Genomic DNA, 22,549 nt, shown 5'->3' on the forward strand with positions numbered 1-22,549 from the left:
AGGCAATGCCAGTACACTCTTGCAGTCACAGTCTTACACAGAGCGCTGTTGTAGTGATACTGCCATTTTTAAAGGAAAATTAGATTCTAGAAATAGCCTGGTTTATCCTTCCCTTGGGAAACAACCTTAATTACACAAATCAAATTATATAATGTCCAAATTTTATATCAGCAATAAAGAATTTTACTTCATGTATAATCAGCTTCTCATCTCATAAATACCATTCATGTTATTTTTTCACCTTTCTAAAACTTGGTTAGCAGTGAAAATACAAAAAAAAAAAGGGGGGTTTTATTTTTTTTTTTTTTTTGCAAGGGGAAGAATTTGCAGTTCATACTATAGGTTTAAGTGTGCATTTTATGGTAGCACAGATGAAACTGGAAAAGTTTAATGGTTTTATTTGGATGAAATTGTAATAGGGTGTTTCTCTTGTTGTATAAACCACGAAAGTTTAGTCATTGCACAAACAGGGAATCAGGATTGGACCTAGATACAACTATGGCTCTTCTTCAAATACGAACTAAGAAAAAGACGGGAGCGGAATTACGTATTTACTTCTTTTAGCAGAAAGACTAACAATAATGTATAATTGAAAGGAACAGTCATTTAATTTTATAATCCCAGACAATCATTAGGTACCATCTGGAGTTTGAATGATGCTTTAAAAGAAGTATTTAACCACTTTAAAAATTTAAGACTAAATTTCAGGTACCCAACCAGGATTCTGATCTTTGGTTTAGGCTTGCACTTTTCCATTTTATCAGATTATGTAGGTATTTGTGTAGTCATTGCATGTGAAAAGCTACCGTTCACAGTCACATCAAATAAATGAAGGATCTTTTTGCAAGTATTTTAGTAGGTCATTATTTTAATTATTTAGATCCGGTAAAATTGCCCAAAGCAAATAGCATTAAGTCTTTCTGGAATAATTGAATGTATTAAAATTTCAGACAATAAACGATACAGAGATAATCTGATTTCTGTAATTATTAATTGATTTCTAGAAAGCATTGTTAAATATTTAAGTATTTGAAAATTTTTATCTAATGTTTAAGGGAGTTGTTCTTAAAGCAATGAATGAAAGGCTGTTGAAGTTAGGGTACCAGCTGCTACGTGGTACAGAAGTTCTCTTCATTATTTCCACAGACATGCGATAGGACTTCTACTCTCAAGTCAGTTATAGCAAGAATCAGAAATGTTTCTGCAAATGTTTGCTTATCTATCACCTAGCTCTGAAACCACCCCAATTCCCTAGATTTCTCAATGTTTTACCAAAGCACATTCTTCTTCCTGGATTCTGCATAGGAAATTCTAGGTGCCTGATACAAGGACCTCAATTTCTGGTGCTCAGTATTTTTTGCTTCTGTTTATTGCCTTCTGGAGATTTTGTGATAGAAGCTCCACAGATACTGTCTACTATATACTGAAATGTCAGAGACTGTACAGGCAGATTTTTAGAGGGTTTTTTTCTTCTTCTTCTTTTTCATTATCTACGTATATGTGGATATTCCTTGGCAGAAAATTTTAGTTCTTCAGAAATGACTTTGAATCTTATGGACTATCCATCCACTAGCAGAATCACAGGAGCTGTCCAAACCAATTGCAAGCTCTACGACAACATCAGCTTATATTAATGTAGCATGTGACACAGCAAAATATCTGCTACGTGGAATAATATATATTGAATTTCTTAGATACTGAAACACATCAATTTAGTAATAAATGTATTTTTGCACATGTTTACTTTTAAGTTACCAACTGTTCTCTTTTTCGCGAGGAGGGAGAAGTGGAAGAGAGTGTCAATGTACTGAGAGCACAGTCTGTCACAGACTATAATCTAAATCCCTTTGGTGCCTCAATTTTCAAATCCAGCATCATAAAGCAATAAGGTGGAGTTTTTCTGCTTAGAGTAGCAGCTGTAGGATTTGCTCTTTAAACCACTGGGACATTAAAACATTCAGCACTTTAAACCTCCAGTGTCACTTATGAAGCATTCATTTTGCCTCGTTCCAAATTATTATCATTTGCTTGGGGTGACTTTACTTGCTATGGGAGGATTCTTCTTTAATTAAAGAGTAATTTACCTCTGCAGCCAAAAAACTACACCCATTTGGAAATGGGTTCTATTTTACTTGGTAATGATTTTTCCACTATACTTGTAAATTTTAACTTTTTCCCAAAATATGTTTAATGTAATATTCTAGAGAAAGGAGGAATCAGACTAACTCCTTCCACAAAATCTCTTGCAGCTATTATGAACAACCACAAAAGAAAATAAAAAGCAAGCATATGTGAACTTTTATTACCTTTACGATTTACCAACACAATAAAAAGATAGCGAGCAATTACCGTAAACATTACCCTGGACAGAACTGTTATGAAGGCAATGGACTTTTGTCGGAGGTAAAACCATATGATTTGTTATTATACGCTAACCGTGGACATTAGACGTAAAAAAACATAATACCCTTTTAGCCCAGCCTCTCTTAACTGATACTGCCTGTGCACCGGGGGATGAATGCTGGCAGTCAGGTCATAAACTGGAGAATCCAGAGGTAATAACGGATGACGCATAACCCTTTCAAGATACTGATCCGTCACCATCAAACACAATAAAGTTTCTCAGACACTTGCATGTTTGGTGCTGAGCACTCACATTGCCACATATGTCTTGATTGCAACAACTTTTGTAATGCCTAAGTGGCATCAAAACCCACGAGTTCTGGGAGTAAGCATGGCCGTTATAGCCCAGAGAGTGGGGATTCACTTTGGAAGCTGTTGTCTTCAGTAACTTTTATGTTGCTCGGTACAAATGGAAGAGCTTCAGGCAGTGAACGTGACCCTGATTTTGAACAGTCTAAACTTGTTGGTAAGGCCCTCTGGCAGGAGTTCCTGGCTCATACCAATGTCCAAATTTTCCAAATCAGGGAAAGGAGGCAGCCAAGGTGGCATGAAAGGTCTTGCACATCCTACATGGATGCTCTGGTCGCTCTGACTTGGGACCAGAATGGTGAAGGGGATCACATCCTCCTGGGACTGAATTAGCCCAGGAGGAGCTCCAGTCCAGAAATCTCTCTCCTCCCTGATAATAATTGCTATTTTCTAATACACAGTGGCAGCTGTGAACCCTTACCATTAGCTCTCTAACCTTCAGTTTATTTCTGTGGCTTCAGCTACTCCTTTGTTAGGTCCTTGTCCCTTACCTTATGTTTAATAGTTTCTTATGAGGCATTTTAGTGTCTTAATAAAAAGCCAACTAAATCATGTCAGTTCTAGCTGCCTTTTTATTACATTTTCAGGGAAAGCTGTGACCTTGCAGAGTTACAGTTTTCATTTAGCACACTGATTTGACCTTCCACCATCACTCTAGACCTTTCCTTAATTAAAAGCACACGGGCATACACTGCCTCCTGGAAAGTAAAAATAGTTTAAATTTGATGTACTTTATTTTAACCATGTAGGTAATGAACACTTTCAATGTAGACTGAGAAGGAAATATTTCTAAACATTATTTTCTTTAGACAAAACTGTGAAAGATAATGGATTGGGATATTTTACAAACAAAAGGGAAGCAAACTTAAATTTTCATTATCATTTCATAAGGATGTCTTTCTAAAATTATTAGAGTTAGATCAGTTTCTCAGGCATAACTGCTTTTAAAATAGCATGTGAGCAATAGTAGGCACACTAGCATCAGTGTTAAACACTGAAGAATTAGAACTGACAGGGTTAAACCGTATTTCTTTGAAGTCCATTTTTTTTCCATTTATCTTTTAATATTTCACCTTTATCTGTCTGCACTCTTATTTCTGTATAAACTAACTGGACGTTACTGCTCACACTTGCCAAGATTTGCTGGATTAGAACTCAGTAAAAATTAATCCGTTCTACTCGGTTACTTTTCAGTAGTTTGGTTGTTTTTGTAATCTAACTGCCATGAAAACATTTTCTAACTGATGATTTGCCATAGGCACATTAGAAAAGCAGCATATACAAGTTATTACTCCACAAGTTATATCAAAGGCAAAGAGAGTTCTGGATTTTAGCTAGAAAGGGCAAGTACGTTACTGTCCATCTCTTCCCATCATCTTTAATTTTATTTACTCTTTCCTATCAAAATATGAACATGCTACTGCCATCTAGTCCCTGGAAATTCTGCTAATAACGGATTCATTTAGTAACACAGTCTTAATCTGCTTGACCTTCAGTATAGGACTGGTCAGCAACAGCTGTCACATCCTCTCAAATGCATAATTCCTATGAATAAAAATAGATCTTTTTTAATTTTCAAGGCATATTCAATGTGAAAAGTATACATTTGGCATACTTTGTTATGTGAATTTCTGCTCTTTTCACCTTTAGCAATTTCTTTCCCATTTCCTCTGACAATCTAAGCACAAAGTGATCAAGAACTGAGCTATCAATCCTATACAGTTACCTCAGCCCAGCCTGATACTTTGGAGTCTGTGTCCACAGCACAGCATGTATGTATGGTCCTGGGAGGCCCATCATTCTTCACACTTGTACAGGACTTAATCTTACAGCATCCGTGGTTGCGGGAGCTCAGCCACCCAATTCTCATTACCTGCTGCTTTTTCCCTTCATGCTATGTAAGTTTGAAATACCCTGGTGAGGTTTTATAAACAGAATTTTCTTCCTTCTGCTCCATTCCGCCAAAGTATCAATGCAATACATTTCACTGCACTAAAATTCATTACATAAATCAGTAAAGGAGCATGGCTTTCAATTTGTGGTTCTGCTAAGATTCTCCAGAAACCGCAAGAAAAAAGTCTTTTTTTTTTCTTTTTTTTTAAGAGAACAAAAAAAGTTCACGGTAATATGCATAAATAATGAATCCGCAATAATCTCTGAAATAAGGAATTCTGATTCAGAAAATGATTAAAGACTTCTTAGTACTAGGTATACTATTGTCAAATGCCTTGAGAGAAGACAGGTTGGTGTTCATTACTTGTTCTCCTCACATTAAAAAGAGGGAAGGGTCAATAAAATATTATAAAAATACGCTACCGATAAAAGCACGATTAAAAATTCACAAAGTATTTGCAGAACAATCTATTGTGGGTGAAGCCTGAAGCCGTCTTTACCACACATTCTTTAGCAGGACATGCCTGTACTTCAAAGCCAGAAACTAATAATCAAAGTGACAGTCGGAGCTGTGGTCCCAATTCTGCTTATTGGTTAATTACTTTGTGGCTTTGGGGTCTATGGAATGTTTCTAAAGACTATTGTGGCGTTGACTTGTGGAGCCACTTTTATCCAAAATACAAATTACTACACCAAGACTGCTCCAATTAAGCTAGATTTTGGCACATTTTTTTCCATTTTTACCTTTAGAGCAGTGGTCACAGGCAGGTATTTCCTGTGAGGTGGCTGCTGGACAAGCTGAGAATGGTGCTGCTGCGATTTTAAACAGTACAATCCATCCCTAGCCATTCCTGCTGTAGGCACGATTGGTGCCATGAAAAAGAGGTATCAGGCAGGAATATTTCCATGCACATCCAATGCTGCGAATTACAGCCTAACCCTAGGAGCTGTGGTTTAAGGCAGAGCTCTCCATAGGGGTCTTAAAGCTCCCATGCTCTAGGTACTCGGATTTTCCCTTTGACAGTCTGCCTGTACCCACACACAAAACCTTACACACACTTCCAGCCCTGCTGAGGGGAGGGATGTGGCAGGAAAACCAACAAATTACTGTGAGGTAAGCTAGAGCGATGAAGATGTCGGGTCTCCAGGCTTTTGGCTCAATCACAAAACAAGCCGGCAGGAAATCAGGGAGATTTCTGATAGCCTCTGCTTGTGTTTCAGCAAAATGTCTTTGAAATCAGGTTCCCTCCACGAGGTACTTTGGTTTTGACACGTAAGCATTTTCCAGCAAAACCCTGTTTCAGCAAAAAAAAAAAAAAATCCCAACTAGCTCTGCTTATGATTAGTGTGAGGCCTTATTCTGTGTGAAGCCCAAGGGGGTGCTCAGTTAAGAGGATTTTCACTGTTTGATTTGTAGCTTAGAGCCTCCCTGGCTACTGTTCCCAAGTCACAAAAGGCACAATAGAGGAACTGTTCCTCCTCCTGACTGGTAGAGCTATTCCCTTGGGCAGCTAATTAGAAGAAATCACCCTTATTCTTCCAGATTCTAATGAATATCTGTTTCCTTCTCATAGGATTTTCTTTTAGAAATCCTGGAAAATGATTAAAGGAAAAATAGCAGGGTAAAAAAAAAAAATTAAATATATAATAATAATAAAAAAATCACTATCTGAAGTTCCAAAAGCCTTTTTCCTGTGGCCTATTTGAAAATACATACCTACTTTTTAGCTATACTTAGTACTGGAAATGAATATTTTAAAAAAAGTTTTTGTTAGAATTCTGAGCTTTTAGGAAGCACTTTTGGGGTCTGTCCCCACAAATCTTCATACACATTAACAGCCCCACTGAAATAGGTGAAACCATGGGCATGCCAACAGATGGGAAGTCAGGTAGGATGCGTGTGGACAGTGCAATTGTTACTCTTGGGAGCACAATACAGTGGGACACAATACAAGGAAAGCAGGATGCAATCCCAAGGATTTAAGATATTTAAATCCATCTAAAGTTTAAAATGGTTTAGCTCCACTATGATCTTATATATAAACTTCACATTAGTTTTTTCTTATTTGATGTAAATAAGGTATTAGGAAATAATAAAGTATTTAGAATTGCTAATACTGTAGGAATGATCAAATTATTAGAGTGAAAACAGTTTTTTAAAAAGACACAGACTTCTTTACTAGCAGAGAGGAACACGATTTTGTAAACTCATCAATATTTTGGTTGTGATCATCAAACGATCTTTGGGCAGCTTTAGTAGATCGATTTTATCTGTGTGCTGCTAGATGGTTTTTCTTATTTTGTGCTCTGAAAGTAGCAGCTTGTAACTCAAAGTAAATGACCATTATTAGATCTAAAGACATGCATTGTTTAAAATAAAAAAAAATTAAAATGGGGAATTCTAGAAAACCAACAGAATTACTAAGCTGTATCATCTTTTATCAGCTGAAAATTTGTCCTTTAATGTTTGTGAAGAGGAAAATAAAAGTGCAATGAAGAGCTGGGAGAGACCATCTGTCTCCTTTTAGTTCTTTGTTTTGTTTAGAGTTGGGCCTGAACCAAAAACCTAATTCAAACATGTCCAGTGTTTAGAAGGGGTCACATCTCGTGGTGCCGTTGGAAATTCAGAACTGCTGATAGCTGCACACAACAGACACTAATAATAGCCCTTGCGATGTACAATAAGGTTGCCCTCCTCATATGATAAAAAACTGTAGAATAATAATTTTTAAGCACAGTTAAGTTAATGTGATATTTGGGATCTTTAGCATCTCTGAAATTTAGTGATTCTAATTATGCAACATCAAAGCTGAAAACCAGAATGCAAAGACATGGTTGGGCAGTACAAAGAAAAGGTCGGATACTGTAACCTGCCACAGCATCAGAATTTATTTTTCTGTGCTTTCAGAAACATTTGCAAGAGCAACCTGTGACATCCCCAGAATGATGTAGATGGCACAGCAGCGGTGCTGCCCTTTCCCACAGTGATGGCCCCTTGAAAAAGCAGCAGTCTGGTTTCAGACATATATTCACTCACCTCTGAACACCACTGCGAAGGAAACTAGGGTATATTTAAGGACCATTTTGCCTCTCTAGGAAACGCACAGTGGGGAATGACACAGTTGGATAGCAATGCTAACATCAGAGGAATGACAGATTTTAAGCGACAGGAAGAAAATGGTCAGAAAAGGGCAGAGGAGAGGTTTGGTGTTTGTAAAAGCAGGGGAATATATGGGTCTGAGTATGGGCAAGGAAAATGTCACAGACTTAGGTGGCACAGTCATCGTTACAGGAAAGTCTGAAAAAGAGCACGGCTGAGAAGGAATCCAGTCCATACTAGGCACGTTCATCCACTAGTGTGTTTTTTCATCTGCAACCAAAGCTGACGGGCTACTAGAGCAAAATTTAAGTCTATTAAATGAAGGTGGGCATCCTCAGTTCTGCACAGAAGTACAGACTGACTGGATAAAACAGATTAGTTGAGTTGAAAATACATAGGAAAAAAAGTAGACAAAGAGAAATTTGGACTGGAGCACAAGAGCCAACAGCAACTTTATATAATGTATTTGAGAGATACAGTGCCCTGAAGTACTAACAAATGCATTTTTATGTCTCATCCTGAGAGCCTTACAGATTTTTTTCTAGAAATGTCCTAAAAATCTCAACCTTGATGTTCAAACTCACAATTATTTTGAGCAAACCTATTTCCCTGGTGAGTTGCCCTCTTTTCTTCTGCGGCAAATTTCTTCTACTTGACTCCCAGTTCTGCACAAAGTGATTTATTAGAGAGATTGCAATTTTTTTTCCTTCTGGAAAGTGTCAGTTTCTGAATAAGATCAAATAATCTCCTGCGCTTCAGTATTGACTAATTTTAATTATTAAAACCTTTCTCCCAGGAAAAACTCTTCATGCTGTTTGCTGAGAAACCAGCAATTTTTAATAGAATTCAGGAACTTCTTTTCCTGAGGAGATTGGGAAACACAGGAGACAGAATTCTGGCTTTAAACTGGGCTCACAGTTCAATGACTTTTTAAAAAAAAAAAGTAAGAACCATCAGCTTTTTCCTTTACCTTTTTTCTATGTTTCCTTTTAAACTTACAATAATGGGCTTTGCAAATGCTAGAGTAATAGTAGCAGATAATTTGTTATGCAGTGAATCTTAATCATATGTATTTAAATTAATTATAAAGCTGAACACATACTTTGCATATATACTAACTTATTAAAACAGGAATCAATCCTTTATTAGATGTCATTTCAGTGATGTGCAGTCCTCATTGCCAGAATTTTATATAGAATCCCTTCCTCACAACAGCCTAGCAGATTGATATTGTTAAAGTGTCAATGAAAAAAAATAATAGCTACATTTGTATTATAATTTCTGACATTTAAGTTCTCAGGTTTCCACATCGTTGACAAATAATTAGATGTTTTAGCAAGGTAATAGGATAATTACACTGCTGCCTCGTAACTCACAATCTGAAGACAGCACTATCTACATTTGAACCATAATGCAACTTTGCCTACAGACATTGCAAACCAGCGTATCGTACCGCAACAACAAACTGTTTACTGCAGTATAATGAAATCAAATACGTGCTTAAGGATGTAAGCTTGACAAAGTAATAAAGTAATACGTAGAGTCGGTATTATCTTCAATTAGGTGTCTGCTTTGGTTGAAGAGTTCTTAGCATTACAGTTCAAAGAGGTGAATTTTTATCTGCCGTAATTTTCAGCTCCATTTCATCTGTGCACGAAGTTATCTTTCGCTGTGCGAGAGCCGTACCATGGGATAACGTGCACAACAAGGAAATTCAGTAAAGGAAAAGGTGGCAAGCACAGCATTAGGGCTAACTGAAGAAACTGCAGCTGGTCGAATCTGAGAATAGTAATTTCATGGGGGAAAAAAAATAAGACAAAACCCAGAGGAAACACTGCTTGTATTACATGATCTTTTCTTGCATATCTAACAAAGGGCAATACCATTTCAGTCACTGTGCACCAACATTTGTAAATATTTGCATAATTTTTATGAGATCAGCGTGAATTCACAGCTAACCAATATTTCCCACAGCCCAGCGTTACAGTCATGCTGCGAGCACTCAGCACTAACTACGCGGGGAAGGCAGGACTAGGGTTCACTCTTGGAGATGACCGTCCTCCCAAGGGTGGTGGAAGTGGCTGCTGTTGGGGATGGGAGAGGGGTGGGCACCATCTCCTGCCCTTCTCGCTTGTGACCAGTAACACCACTGGAGCACTGTGAGCCGGTTGTTGCAGAGCTGCGGCTGCACCTTTCACAACCCCACGTTGCATTCAGACGTTAATCCCCCGTGGAAGTGGCACTGCAGACCCCCATTCAGTTAGTATTTCAGGAGTCTGTAACGCTTACCAGTGGGAACTGGAAGCAGCAATCAATCAATAGTGCGTGTTATTTGCATGGCAGTCAAACATTCAAGCAGCCAGGCCCTTTGCCAGGGAGAATAAGGAGCTGCTTTCAGAGCCTGACTGAGGCCAGGCTTTCTGCCAACAGAAAATAGTTTACTACATGGACAAAACTTAATTGTATCATCACCCAAATTCACCTTTTCTAACTGCAAGTCCAACAGACTAAAGATTTCTTCAGGAGTTCAGCATTTTGGAGCATGGCACATTCCCTGGTTTTCTTTCATGAAGTGAAAAATATCTGTTTGGCATTTCAGGTATTTCCGTGCCAGTATTTTAAGCATTTCAGGTACATAAATTAACCCGCAAATGAATACAGACTGTTTTATAATAGAATAAAAGCTTTGTCTTCCGATGTCTGAGGTAGAAAGCCTGCTGACACAGACTGCAGGTGTAGCGTTACTGCTGCCCCTTCCAGCACCATCACGTCCAACAGGCAAATTTTGAGTACTAAAGGGACCCTGGACTCATCTATGTTTTAAAGACAGACACGTAAAACAGTTGCATTGCCAATCTGAACTACTGCTGATACACTCACCACCCTTTCCCGTGAAGAGCTGAATTACCAGTTAGAAGATTCCAGATTCATAACAAGCCAGATTATATCATGAACACTCACACGCAGGATCCCCAAAGCACTCTGTGCTCAGCAACCTCCATTCCACAAACCTCAGATACCAGTAGGCAGATCTGCTTTTCATAGAGTCATAGAATGGTTAGGGGTGGAAGGGACCTTCAAAGGCCATCCAGTCCCACCCCCCTGCCAGGAGCAGGGACATCTCCAACCAGATCAGGTTGCTCAGAGCCTCATCCAACCTGGCCTGGAATGTTTCCAGGGATGGGGCAAAGATGCCCCATGGCTTCAGCCTCTGCTTATTTGTCCCTCAGTCTAATTCCTAACTGAAGCGCTAGTCCCTTTTTTACAATGAGGATTGTAACTGATTTTCTTTGCCTTTTTGTCTGTTTAATATTCACACCTCACACTCACAACCCGCAGAGACATGGCAGGTACCATATTTCTATTGGAGTTGCAATTGGTTTTCATTATTTTTCACGGACCTTCACTTATTAACTTTAAAAACTTGTCAATAAGTGGAATTTTAGAGCATATTCATAAAAGTAACTCTCAGCTTTACTTCCTAATGTTCAGATGGGATTTTCAGATCGTTTCTTGTTTGTAAGCATTCACATTATAGAGATAAGACAAACGGTGAAGTACAGGTCACTGGTGTTTAGATAGTCTGGGCAACAATTACAAGTGAGTTACTAAAAGGTTGCTACTCTGCTGAAGTATATAATTAGAAAGTTTCTGAAACAAATGGAAGAGGAGGGGTTCTTTTCTTGTCTCTTTGAAGCCAAAACATTTATTTGTTGTGGATGTAGGGAAGCAGCTTTGCAGGGTGCTACAAAGCAGGAAACTGCAGAAAGTACCTTTAACAAAGAAAACCACTGTTAGATCCTTGAACTTCAACCAACCCCGGTATAATTAAGGTACTGGAAAGGCTTCTCTGATTGTCGCCCACTGTTTGTTTGTCAATGGCACTCATCTGCAGTGCTGTGGCTGTACCAAACCGCTCCTGCCATGTGGCAGTTTTCAGTGCCCTTTACCACGTACCCAGAAGAACGTGTTCTTATGATAAACAAATGCTGCTGCGTGTAATTTCATGTCCTTTTAATTTACTGCATTTGTTTGGTAGTGTTTGCCAATATCCTACTTTCTTTCACCAAATCTGCAGATAGAGCTAAAAGGCTTACTTTGTAAAGATAACTGGCTTAGTTATGAGTGTCAGCTATCTTTCCTACTGAGTATAATGCCACTCAATTCATTCAGAAACAAGATAATTTTATAGTTGTCTGCCTTAAGCTGTACTATCTCATTCTTAGATAATTCATGTCCTCTTGTTTTGTCTGCGTTCATTATTTCTCAATTTCAAACTTACCTTTTAAACTACAAATGTGAAATTGTCTCTTATGCAATTTGCATAAACAGGCAGTTGTACTTCCCTTAGCTTTAAAAGAAGCTTCCAGGATATTCGTAAACAAAAACCACCCTTATTTTCTGCCTGCAGGGTAGATCTGTGTTTTCTTTCCTCTCAGTCTCTGTCTTTGCACCTTAAACAGGAAATCCTGTTGTGAAATTTCTTCAAATTATTTCTAAAAATTTGACTTTGTCATATATCATCTCATCCACCACAGCATTAATATCCTAAAGGACCTTCAATAATTCAATAAAACATTCATTCCAGAAATGCTTTTGGCTATTTTGAGTCAAGCTAGGCTTCCTCAAACTTTTCTGTGTTTGAGCCCTCAACTTACATTCAAAGGTTTAATGCTACAATCACTAGCAATTATATCTATTTCTTCTCCTCTTTTATGAGGCTTTAAATGTTTCTTTATTATCACTCTTCAAGGTGCTGGAAATCTAGGTTCTCACAATCCTCAGCCAAAACCATTTGTATACTGAGCTTCTTTTTGCACCTTTTATGAGTGATGTGTCACAAATTGTGACGGATCAATAACACAAATTGAACCTCGTAACATGACATTCATTATCTAGATGCTTTCCCCAACACCATTACTGTTACATCTGAGCAAATCACAGCATTGTTACTGGAAAAGTGCAGCTATTCCCACGTCAGAGATGGCCAGCTGGCAGAAATAGTAGGAAGATTTACTTAAGGGCAGAGAAGGAGTTGAACATAATTTTCTTGAGTCATAGGTGAGCAACCCAATCACTAAAGGGGAAGGAGACTCTTGAGAGAAAAGCCTATGTCAATAAATCATCCAGAAAGATCCCATGAGTCCCTGTGTGTGTTTTTATAATAGATTTCAAGGGATATACTACTAATATTTTGCAGTTCTATTGTTTTAAAACAGAAAATCTCATCTCACCAAGTGCATATGTCCATCCTTCACATTTATGTGCTCCTTTCCCTTCTCAAAAGCTAAGCTGACCATCTCCCTTTCTTCCCCTCCTCCCTGCAAGAGCAGCCAATTTCTGTGCCAAATTCTCCCATCCTACACCTGCCAGCATGGAGCGGGGAAGGAGAGGTCACCGAGCCACGCGCTGCAGCAGGAACAGCAATGACAGACTGGAAGCCCATGCCAGGCTGAGATCAGGCAACAAGAGACAGCATCTGGGTAGGCAGGGGCTGCTGCCCAAGTGGGCTGGCAAGGACTACACCAATAGCTTCCTAAAATACATCCTCAGTGTTACTCTGTGCTTTCCTCATATACGCGCCTTATGGTCTTTATAAGAATATAAAATCCCATGCTTCAAATCAATCCCATTTTTGCCACAGAAAAGTGATAATTTAGCAATATACTTCTATACTCAAGGGAGCAAGTAAAACTGATAATTGCCTTATTTCTGCTTCTGGCTTGTAATCCTGACACTAACCTTTTCTTTGCTTATTAGTTAACATCAGGTGTGTTAAGCTTGACCATTATTTTCCTACTAGATTGTAAAAATGAGAACAAAAGGGATAAGGCCTAAATCAACAACTAGGTTTTCACTGGCCCAAATTCTATTAACTTTTCTAGCTCGTTCTTTTACTCGTCAGTCTGTGATGTTTCTCTGCCTGCTCTTGCCCCTCATGCCCGCCCTTTGGACAGAAACCTAGCTGCAGACAGTACTTTGGCAAGGTCGACCAAGAGCTGTAGTGGCATCATGTGTTTTTAGAGAAGGTTTGAACTGTTAATGCATCTCTGTCACCCTGCTCGGTGACCTTGCACGCGTGCCCTTTTGACTCAATGTCTCGGGGTAACACAGTGAACAACAAAAATAGCATCAATTGCTACTTCACGTTTTTGACTTGCAGGAACCATTTTCTGCTGCTTGCTGGACTGTCTGCTGAAGAAATACAGAATTCTCCCAGAAATTCAGAGCACCGTTATATAGTTGAATCTCCCAAATGGAGCATTTATACTGAATTCATCATCATGGTGTCTGAGCATCTGTTGTATTTAAAATGAGAAAACAATTTAAATGTAGTGTTTAGTCAGAAAATCCTGCACAAACCCAGAAATGATGATAGGCTCATCTAATAGCCTTTTTTCCTACATTACCCCTATTCTCTCTTAAGATGTAACTTTTGTAGATGATGGATTGAGTCAGTGCCAAATTACAGCTTGCAATGAAATTTTGCATCAGCCAAGACATAATCAACACTAAACATTTGAGTCTAAGACTTCATTTTGATCCTCACCCAGAGTGAATTGCAGAACAGCGTCATTTATTTATGTTTACCCAGCTCTTGCTCATCTCCTAACAAAGAATGACAAGAGTGGTTGACTGGCAGGCCAGCCAAAAATACCCCGTGTTTAGAGCAATCAGCGGTGGAAGGCTTCAGCAGTGACTGCCCTGTCAAAAATTCTCCTGAAGCCACACAGCAACCAGGACCACAGACACATCTTGCACCGCTGGGGCTCAATTTGGATTTTTCCTTCATTGTGTTTCCTACTGTCTGGAAGAGAGTGCAAATGGTTGTGACACTTGCAGCAGTTCCAGCAGCATGTGGATCGCAGGAATCTCTGACCTTGTGCATTTATTTCTTAGCCTTATCATTTACTTAATTACTTGGTGATAGCACAAAGATTAAAAGTTGCAATACCAAGTTCCAAGACGTGCACAACTCCGACCTCTTAAGCTAGTAGTCTGTACTTTTTAGTGTATTCCTGTGGGTACTTAAAAGATGATGCTACTATTTCATAATATATGCTGAAATAACATACAGCGTTAACTGCTTACCAGGGAACCCTAGATAAAGCTCACCATTTGTTGAACAGAGGTATTGCAAATCAGTCTTGTTACCAACTGGTCTAACAAAGTGTTAGACGCCATTTGCAGTTTAAGTGCTGGTTCCTAGCATATAATTATTTTTAGTAAAGTAGATCTTGCAGCCAAGCGCAGTTAACCCTTGGCTGCATTTCCACGTTACTGCAGATGCATGATGGCATTTCTCTGCACATGCTCTTACACAGCTATCTGCTCAGAAGCAGGAGAAAACCGACTTCCTTCCTTGCCTTCTTAGTCTTATTTGTTTAAGTAAAAAGGAATTATAATATTTTTTTTATTTATCTAGGATACAATTGCTGGCATATTGCTATAAATATAGGCAACAAGCCTTTCTATTAAACCAGTATTTTATAGGCATTCCTTTTAAATCACAAAATAACTGTCAAAAACAGTAAAAAACCCCATAAACCACATTTGTCAGCAACAGGCTAAAGAATTTCTGTTTTAATAGTAGAGAAAACAAAGAGTCAGAGATACAACATTATTTCAAATAAATGTTTTCTGCATTTCTCCTTTAAGATATTAAACTAAGTTAATCTTTTAAATATATTTTAATTTTAAAAGCACAGTGGTTTGATAAAATGCTAAGAGAACTGCTGGAAGTATAGGTGGTCACGTAAAATTTATTTTGCCAGTTTACCAACAATGTAAGAGTACCTTAGTGCTGTGGGCTTATACATAAAAATAACAGCTAGATCTATAGATTAATTAATAATATGTGGGTAATACCACCTTGGCAGATGCTAACATTTCATGGTAGAGTACCCTGTGCATGAGGAAAAGATGGTTTTGTTTTTCCAAGATAATTACTGTGAATCATGATTTCTCTTTTCTTAAACAGCATTCTTCGGAGCCCACTAAGCCCAGTTCTCCAGCTGTTACTTTGAACAGGCTCACTGAAAGCCAAAAAGGGACAGAGAACTGGACCAGAGTGTTAAAAGTTCTCACCCCACTTGAATTGTAATGACTTGTGCCTTGGGCAGGCCAGGAGTATCCACCAAGATGTGATAATTAAACACATACAAACCTAGCACATTCTCCTCACATATGGGTGAGTGTGTGTGTGGACAAACAAGGTTTGATCATTGTAAGAATTCAGGAAAAGACTTGAACATCCAGCTCCAAATCCTTACCAATTTTGAGAAATGTGCAATTAATATTTTTTCTTTCTTGAACAGTCCGTGGGATATTTAGGCCTACCATTAAGCAACACACCATAAAATCCTTCATCACTTGCCAAAGATGGGAAAATTTCCACTGCATCCCTTCCAGGTATTGGGCCAACGAAACAGGGCAAATGAGGACCACAGGTCCTGAGGAGCCTGGTGCACGTTCTCCCAGATGGTGCCTGTGCCTTTCCATGAAGCAGGAGGTACATTTGATTTAATTAAGACAAAACCAAAAATATTTATGTCAGTCACACAAATTAGACGTCCTAGAACCAGGAGACATTAAAAAAAAAAAAAAAACAAAAAACTCATTTCTTTCACAAAGTGAGGACCTTAGACCTCATGCCTATTCGATCCACAAAATGAATACCATAAATAACTCTTAGGTGATGTAACATTACTGCTCTTTCCAAAGGGTTTTACAAGACCTATAAGAGCAACTTTATTTTAACACTGGAATATCAGCTGTTGTTATTAGTAGGTTTTAACTCATTAAAGTTATTTTCCTCACTGGACACTTGTCATGCAGAAATTGCATTTCTTTTGCTGTTTTTATTCAGCTTTGGATAAACAAAAGTCTATTTATTTTCCTTGATGATATCTTAGCCACTTCTTTCAAGGATGCTAAATCAAAACCAAACATTTTGCTTGTTGTCTTGAGCAATTTCATTTGCTTCTGTTCCCTGCTGTGCTGGAAACGTGCTTTGTGCTTGCACTCAATCAGGTATCCCAACAATTTATCAGGTAGCGCAGCGTAATACAAATATTACAGTCACAGATCAGCTGTTCCCTGCTGCCATTCACTTCATGGTTTATTTCCCTTGTCATTTACAAATCAAAATGTTTATGCTCTCAATTATAATACTTCCAAGTGAGAATTAAAGGGTATTCCATTACTCCCAAGAGGACTGTGGAAATATTTGTGTGCAAAGTACTGTGACACTCCAAATTCCCTCTTTTTCCTATTTCTCCGTGTCTCACTGCAGCAGAAAATCTCACAGTGATCTAATAGGTATAAAAGGGTTATGCACACACACTAGATCGGAGCTGTGTCATGCACACAAGGTCTTTGTCCAAGTGAAAAAAATTGCTGAAAGGTGGCTGAAAAGAGTCCCTGGAATTTTTAGCAACCACAACAATCAACACAGCAAACTGCCTCCTTTTGCTTAGCCAAAGAGCCTTGGGTCAAATGCCACATCAAAAATATCCTGCTACTACTTCTGCCCCAAGACACACACCTCACCTGGGTGAAGGATCAAGAAAAACAGCAAAACGCATTGCAGAAGAAAACCAGTGTGAACAATACAAGTACAGGGCTGAACTTTCTCAAAGTGCAGACAAAAAAAAAAAACAGGTTATTACCTTGGTAAACATACGTACACGTGTGTTGGGAAACAGAATTGGATGTTTTCCCCACAATGGCCAGAACACTGAAGCATAGAATGGTTATGGTTGGAAGGGACCTTCAAAGATCATCCAGTCCAACCCCTCTGCAAAGAGCAGGGACATCTCCAACCAGATCAGGTTGCTCAGAGCCCCATCCAACCTGGCCTGGAATGTTTCCAGGTATGGGGCATCCACCACCTCTCTGGGCAACCTGGGCCAGTGTTCTACGACCCTCATTGCAAAAAATTTCTTCCTAATATCTGATCTAAATCTAGCTCCCTCTATTTTGAGACCATTACCCCAAGTTCTGTCACAAGTAGGACTCTTCACGCCCTACTGATGAGTCTTTCCCCATCTTTCCTGTAGGCCCTCTTGAGCCATAACATCAGCCTATCTATATTATTTTGCCCCAAAGACACAGCATACCAGGCTGAGGAAAGTGTGGTCAGTAAATAACCCCCTGTCATCAGCTCCTGCTGACATTCCAACGCCTGCTGACATTCCTAACACTGCCAACCTCACGTGTCTAAAAAGTGCTGTGTCTGCTCCTGGTCCAGTGCACGTTCTTGGGTGATAGAACAAGGGCACAGTCTGGATTTTCATCAGCTAAAAGAGAGTAATTAATCTTAATTCTCTTCTCCTCCCTGAAAAACAGAACTTCTGTAGCTTGAGGAAAACAAAGAGCTATCAGTTGTTCTGTGGCAAATTAATCTTAAAGGGGGAATCTTCCAAAGAAAATCAATAGCTTATAACAAGATTCTGTATTGTGTTTGAGCCCTGAAACTCAAAACTAGAATCCAATACTTTCAGCATTGCAAGTTTGCTCTCGTTGTGCTTTGGTTTTAATACAATGTAGTCATCTGAAAAAGTGAGATTTTCACATATGAGCAATTTTAGTTATGTGTGGCTTCACCTTCATGGAAGGTTCTGGTAATATTTAATACGGAGTGTAAGATTACAGGTATTTCAGGCAACTCTAAAGAAATCATTCTCAGAAGAAAGAATTTAATAGGTAATTATATTTTTATCCTGCATGTAATATTTTATGTCAGACATCTTTATTCATTTGTACGTTTTTAAATTAGTCTGTTCCATATGAGAAACTTTGAAAATTATGTCTCCTTACATAGTCAATTTTTTTTTTTAGGGGAATAAAAAAAAAATTATAAAAAACTTAATGAATTAATGAAAACAGCTTTAAAATTAAATTGGGTGCAGGAAGGAAGGATACAACTCTAAGAGAAAGTGACAGGTTTCAGAAGGAAAAAAAAAGTTTGTCTTCATTCAGCACTGGGATCTTTGAGAAACAATAATGCACAGCAAGGCAAGAGGATCTTTTCAAACTATAGTGAAGATTGCTCAAGCACACTCTCCAAAACAGTTCATTACCAAACTGGGATGTGATGAGGAGAGGCAGAGTGGGGCAGAGACAAACAAACCTGCAGGAGTGGGAAACTTGGAAGGAAAACCACTTGAAAGCACTGGTAAAGAATGCCAAAGTTCTCAGACAAATACTTTTATTGTAAAGATCATTTATAGGTCAAAAAGGGAAAAAAACTATTATAATTGGTAATGAGTTCAAGTCTATTAACTCATTCCCACAAATACCTGTTAACTGTCTGGGTGGGAGTTGTGCACGGAGTGGGTTGTGTCTCTTTCCGACATCGAGAGAGGTCCCCAGCGGAGCCAGGACACTGTTATGCGCTCAGGCCCGTATCACTCGCTGCAATATAATGTGCTATGCAAGACTAGAACAGCACTGGACAGTATGCTCTCCTTGCAGTGAGTCTGAGACAAATATCCAGTTTATGGACATATATATGTCGGTGCTTTTATTTCCATAAGCCTCATCAGTAAAAATGAGTTTGACATCAACTCAGGGTTTCCATGGGTTTGGTGCTTACTTTAACCCAGACATTTTGGTTTGTTAGGTAACTAAGTTAATGTAATTCATTGTTATTCTGGAACTTTGTACAGAAGGAATTCTAGTCTAAAGCAGGTTTTATCATTTATTTCCTTGATAATTCACAAGTTTGGCTGCCAGAGTTAATAGTTGTACATAAAAAGAAATATATGTTACTAAGCCTAAATATTTCAGTCAGTGCACAGTCCCCGAAACCACGATGTTATCAAAGTTCAGTAGTACCACAAAGTGGTGACTAATGAGCCTATAACCTCTACTGTACTGTAGAGTAAATGCTCTCATTAATTCTTTACAAGACCTTTAGAAAACATACTTCATTCATCCTGCTTCTAACTGTCAGAGTTTAGTAGATTACTTCATTGGCTGCATTGACATTTTTACTTTTTTGTTCCAGTTTGGTTTGTTTGCCTTAAAAAAAAAAAATAAAAATGCCTACTGTGTGAATTGTAAAAAGGTCAACCAATAGTTCCCAATCCAGACAGGACAAAATAACTGAAATTAACACATTATTGCAGTAATTCTAACCCTTACTTTATTATGTTGGTCTGTGAACCGTCAGCTGTAAATAGTAAAGCTATGTGCCAAAGATAATCTCATCTTACCAACGCAAATATTCTTTCCTTGCAGAATTTCCACTACCCCTTCTTACATCAATGTCCAAGTACTAAAACAGCATCGCTAAAGCATTTGGGGGATGGTGGGAGGACAATGCTTGGTGGATTTTTGTATTAGGAAAGCTCATAAATTTGATTCCAAGTAATTTACTTATAAGAATACATTTTTTTTCAGTCAAGACAGAGTGCAGGAAATAGAACTATCTGAGCACTCCCAGAGTTTGGAAGCATCATTTATTTCTCAGCTTATCGTAGACTGAGATAATAATGGTGTAGGCTGCACATAAATTGGGATGCTGTTCTAATTCACATCACTACTAGTACACACATTGGTAGACCTACATATGTGGATGGTAAAGCAAGGGAGAAATCCTTGCAATTCTATTTCTCTACTGAAACACCAGATATCTCATTCATCCAAAAGACAAAGTCACCAATGCAAGCACTAAACTCCATTTCAGGGGGTTTGGGGGTAGGTTTGGGGTTTATCTCCTGATTATAAACATGGAAATCACACTGTGATGAAGTTTCTTTACTGGCAGTATTAGTCTTTGGCCATTTGTACAGTTAAAAAGTCTACCAGACATAGATCAAGTTCAGTTAATACTGATCTCGTTCACAGTATGTAAGTCCAGAAATTTCAGTGGATAGCCTTTAGATTTTAAAAAAAAAAAAACAACTGAGGCTACAAATTGCAATATAAATGGTAGTAGTGTCCAGTGATCCCGGACAAATCAAATACCATCTACGTATGCAGGGAAAGAGATGAACTGTGCCTTCGTAACTTAAACGTTGCAGCAAATCATAGAACTGAAAAGCAGAAGGAAAGCTGTAGGAGCTAAGGGGAACCTGGTTACCAATAATACAGTAAGTGTCTAACTGTAGGAGCTTTTGTAACAGCCTGTATGATCTGAGGCTAATGAATATTACTATTTTGAATTCTGCGAGTGCTGGTTTAAACAGTTCTAAACCCGTATCCCATATGTTTCTTCAAATATTTAAACCCCTGACTCGTTTGTGTTTGGCTTGAGGCTGAAAAGGACAGATTACTTGATGCCCATGGCAAACGCTGTTGCAACAGGGAACTGATGTCAACCCCTGCAGAGCAATTCATAACTGGATGTGGGTAAATTCACTTACTGGCAATTTAGAAGAAAACATGCCGGTGCTGTGCCAGTTGGAGCCAGATGGTGACTGAAATTATTAAAATCACACGTGCTGCAAACCTCTGAAAAATTGCATTGTTACAAAATATGCTGAGCATAGGTAAGATCCCAGTACAAACCAGCTGATGTATGGAGAGTATTTGCAAGCAGTGCGTGGTACGATTTGCTACTCTTTAATTATAATCTTTCCTTTCCCTGCTTTCTAGGTTCAACTAATCCACTATAACCATGAGCTGTACTCAAACGTCACAGAAGCTGCAAAGAGTCCTAATGGGTTGGTGGTAGTTTCCATATTTATGAAAGTAAGTATTCAGTATTATCCATATCTAATCTATAGACAATAGACTTATTTTCCCATGAGCTGTAAATCTAGGAGCTGAACACAATCTCTTCTGCAAAGTATTTGCGGTGTAATGCAAGGAAAATGAAAAGGGATGAAGGACAGGAAAAAAAAATCCTTTTATCATAAACATCACTCATAACACTAATGACTATCACAAAAGTTACTAATTTTGCAGGTTTGGGATTTCCTCATGAAATGTTATTCATTCAGTTAAAAGAAATTCTCTCCTAGTAGGGTTGAGGCCCTGGGCAAGAGGGTGTATTTGCTTTGTGGAGACATGGTGATGTTTTAAAGTCAGAAAAATAAGTTTTTCTCACGGTGTTATTTAAAGCATCCTAAACTATCAGAATTGAAAAAACATTGAAAGCATCACTCTTAATATCTTCCTTTTCACAGAGCTAGAATGACGTGAATATTTTGTCATATTTTAGTCTCCATCCTGTTGCATTCAAGGTGCATAGTTAGATATATAAATTACAGTGATCTGGCACTGAACTTAAGTCTTAAGTTTACTCAAACCTCCCTAATTACACTGGAGAATCCGTTTCTCTCATTTTATATGAAGTATGCATTTCCCCCCAGAATGTTGCTTATATTCTGCCATCTCTGTTTCATCAATATAAAAAAACCCATGTATTTCTGAATAAGTGCTTCATGGTGAAATAAATAGCCTTCATCATCAGACCTCACGTATTGGGTATCTATTAATTCCCTTTAGTACTCTCTAATCCCATTTCATAAGGTAAAGTTCCTGAGAAAGCATTAACCTCAGAATTAAAATATGCATTTCACAGAGCGTATTGAATAATTAGATATGAAAACTGCCCCTTTTATAGAGGTCTAATATTCAAAAGAGATATTTAGGTTACCTTTTTTTCATCCCAAATCTATTATATTACAACCCAATGATCTGACTTGAATTTGTGCAAAAGAAAAAAAACTGAAGCAAGCTTTCAAAATGCCCAGCATGCCAATTCTGTCTAAATAATGCATTGCTCACACACTTGCTCAGTTGTGTACCTCTTGTAATGAGCAACAGAATTTAGTATCTGCCTCACCATATTTTTCTCTAAGAATGTCTCACTGTGATGAAAAGGTATGT

The 22,549-nt window shown here is 38.3% G+C and overlaps 1 protein-coding gene across 3 annotated transcripts in view; it reads left to right on the top strand.

Moving 5' to 3' along the window:
* Window positions 1-22,549, top strand: part of CA10 (carbonic anhydrase 10 (inactive)) — a 196,809-nt gene that overhangs the window by 162,110 nt on the left and 12,150 nt on the right. For all 3 annotated transcript variants that reach the window (XM_086762289.1, XM_086762287.1, XM_086762288.1), the window contains exon 6: window positions 21,311-21,406. In XM_086762289.1, coding sequence (XP_086618415.1) covers window positions 21,311-21,406 — 96 coding nt within the window. The remainder of the gene's footprint in view (window positions 1-21,310; window positions 21,407-22,549) is intronic.

This window comes from Chlamydotis macqueenii, chromosome 18 (genome assembly GCF_036417535.1).
Source record: "Chlamydotis macqueenii isolate bChlMac1 chromosome 18, bChlMac1.mat, whole genome shotgun sequence".
Taxonomy (NCBI): Eukaryota; Metazoa; Chordata; class Aves; order Otidiformes; family Otididae; genus Chlamydotis; species Chlamydotis macqueenii.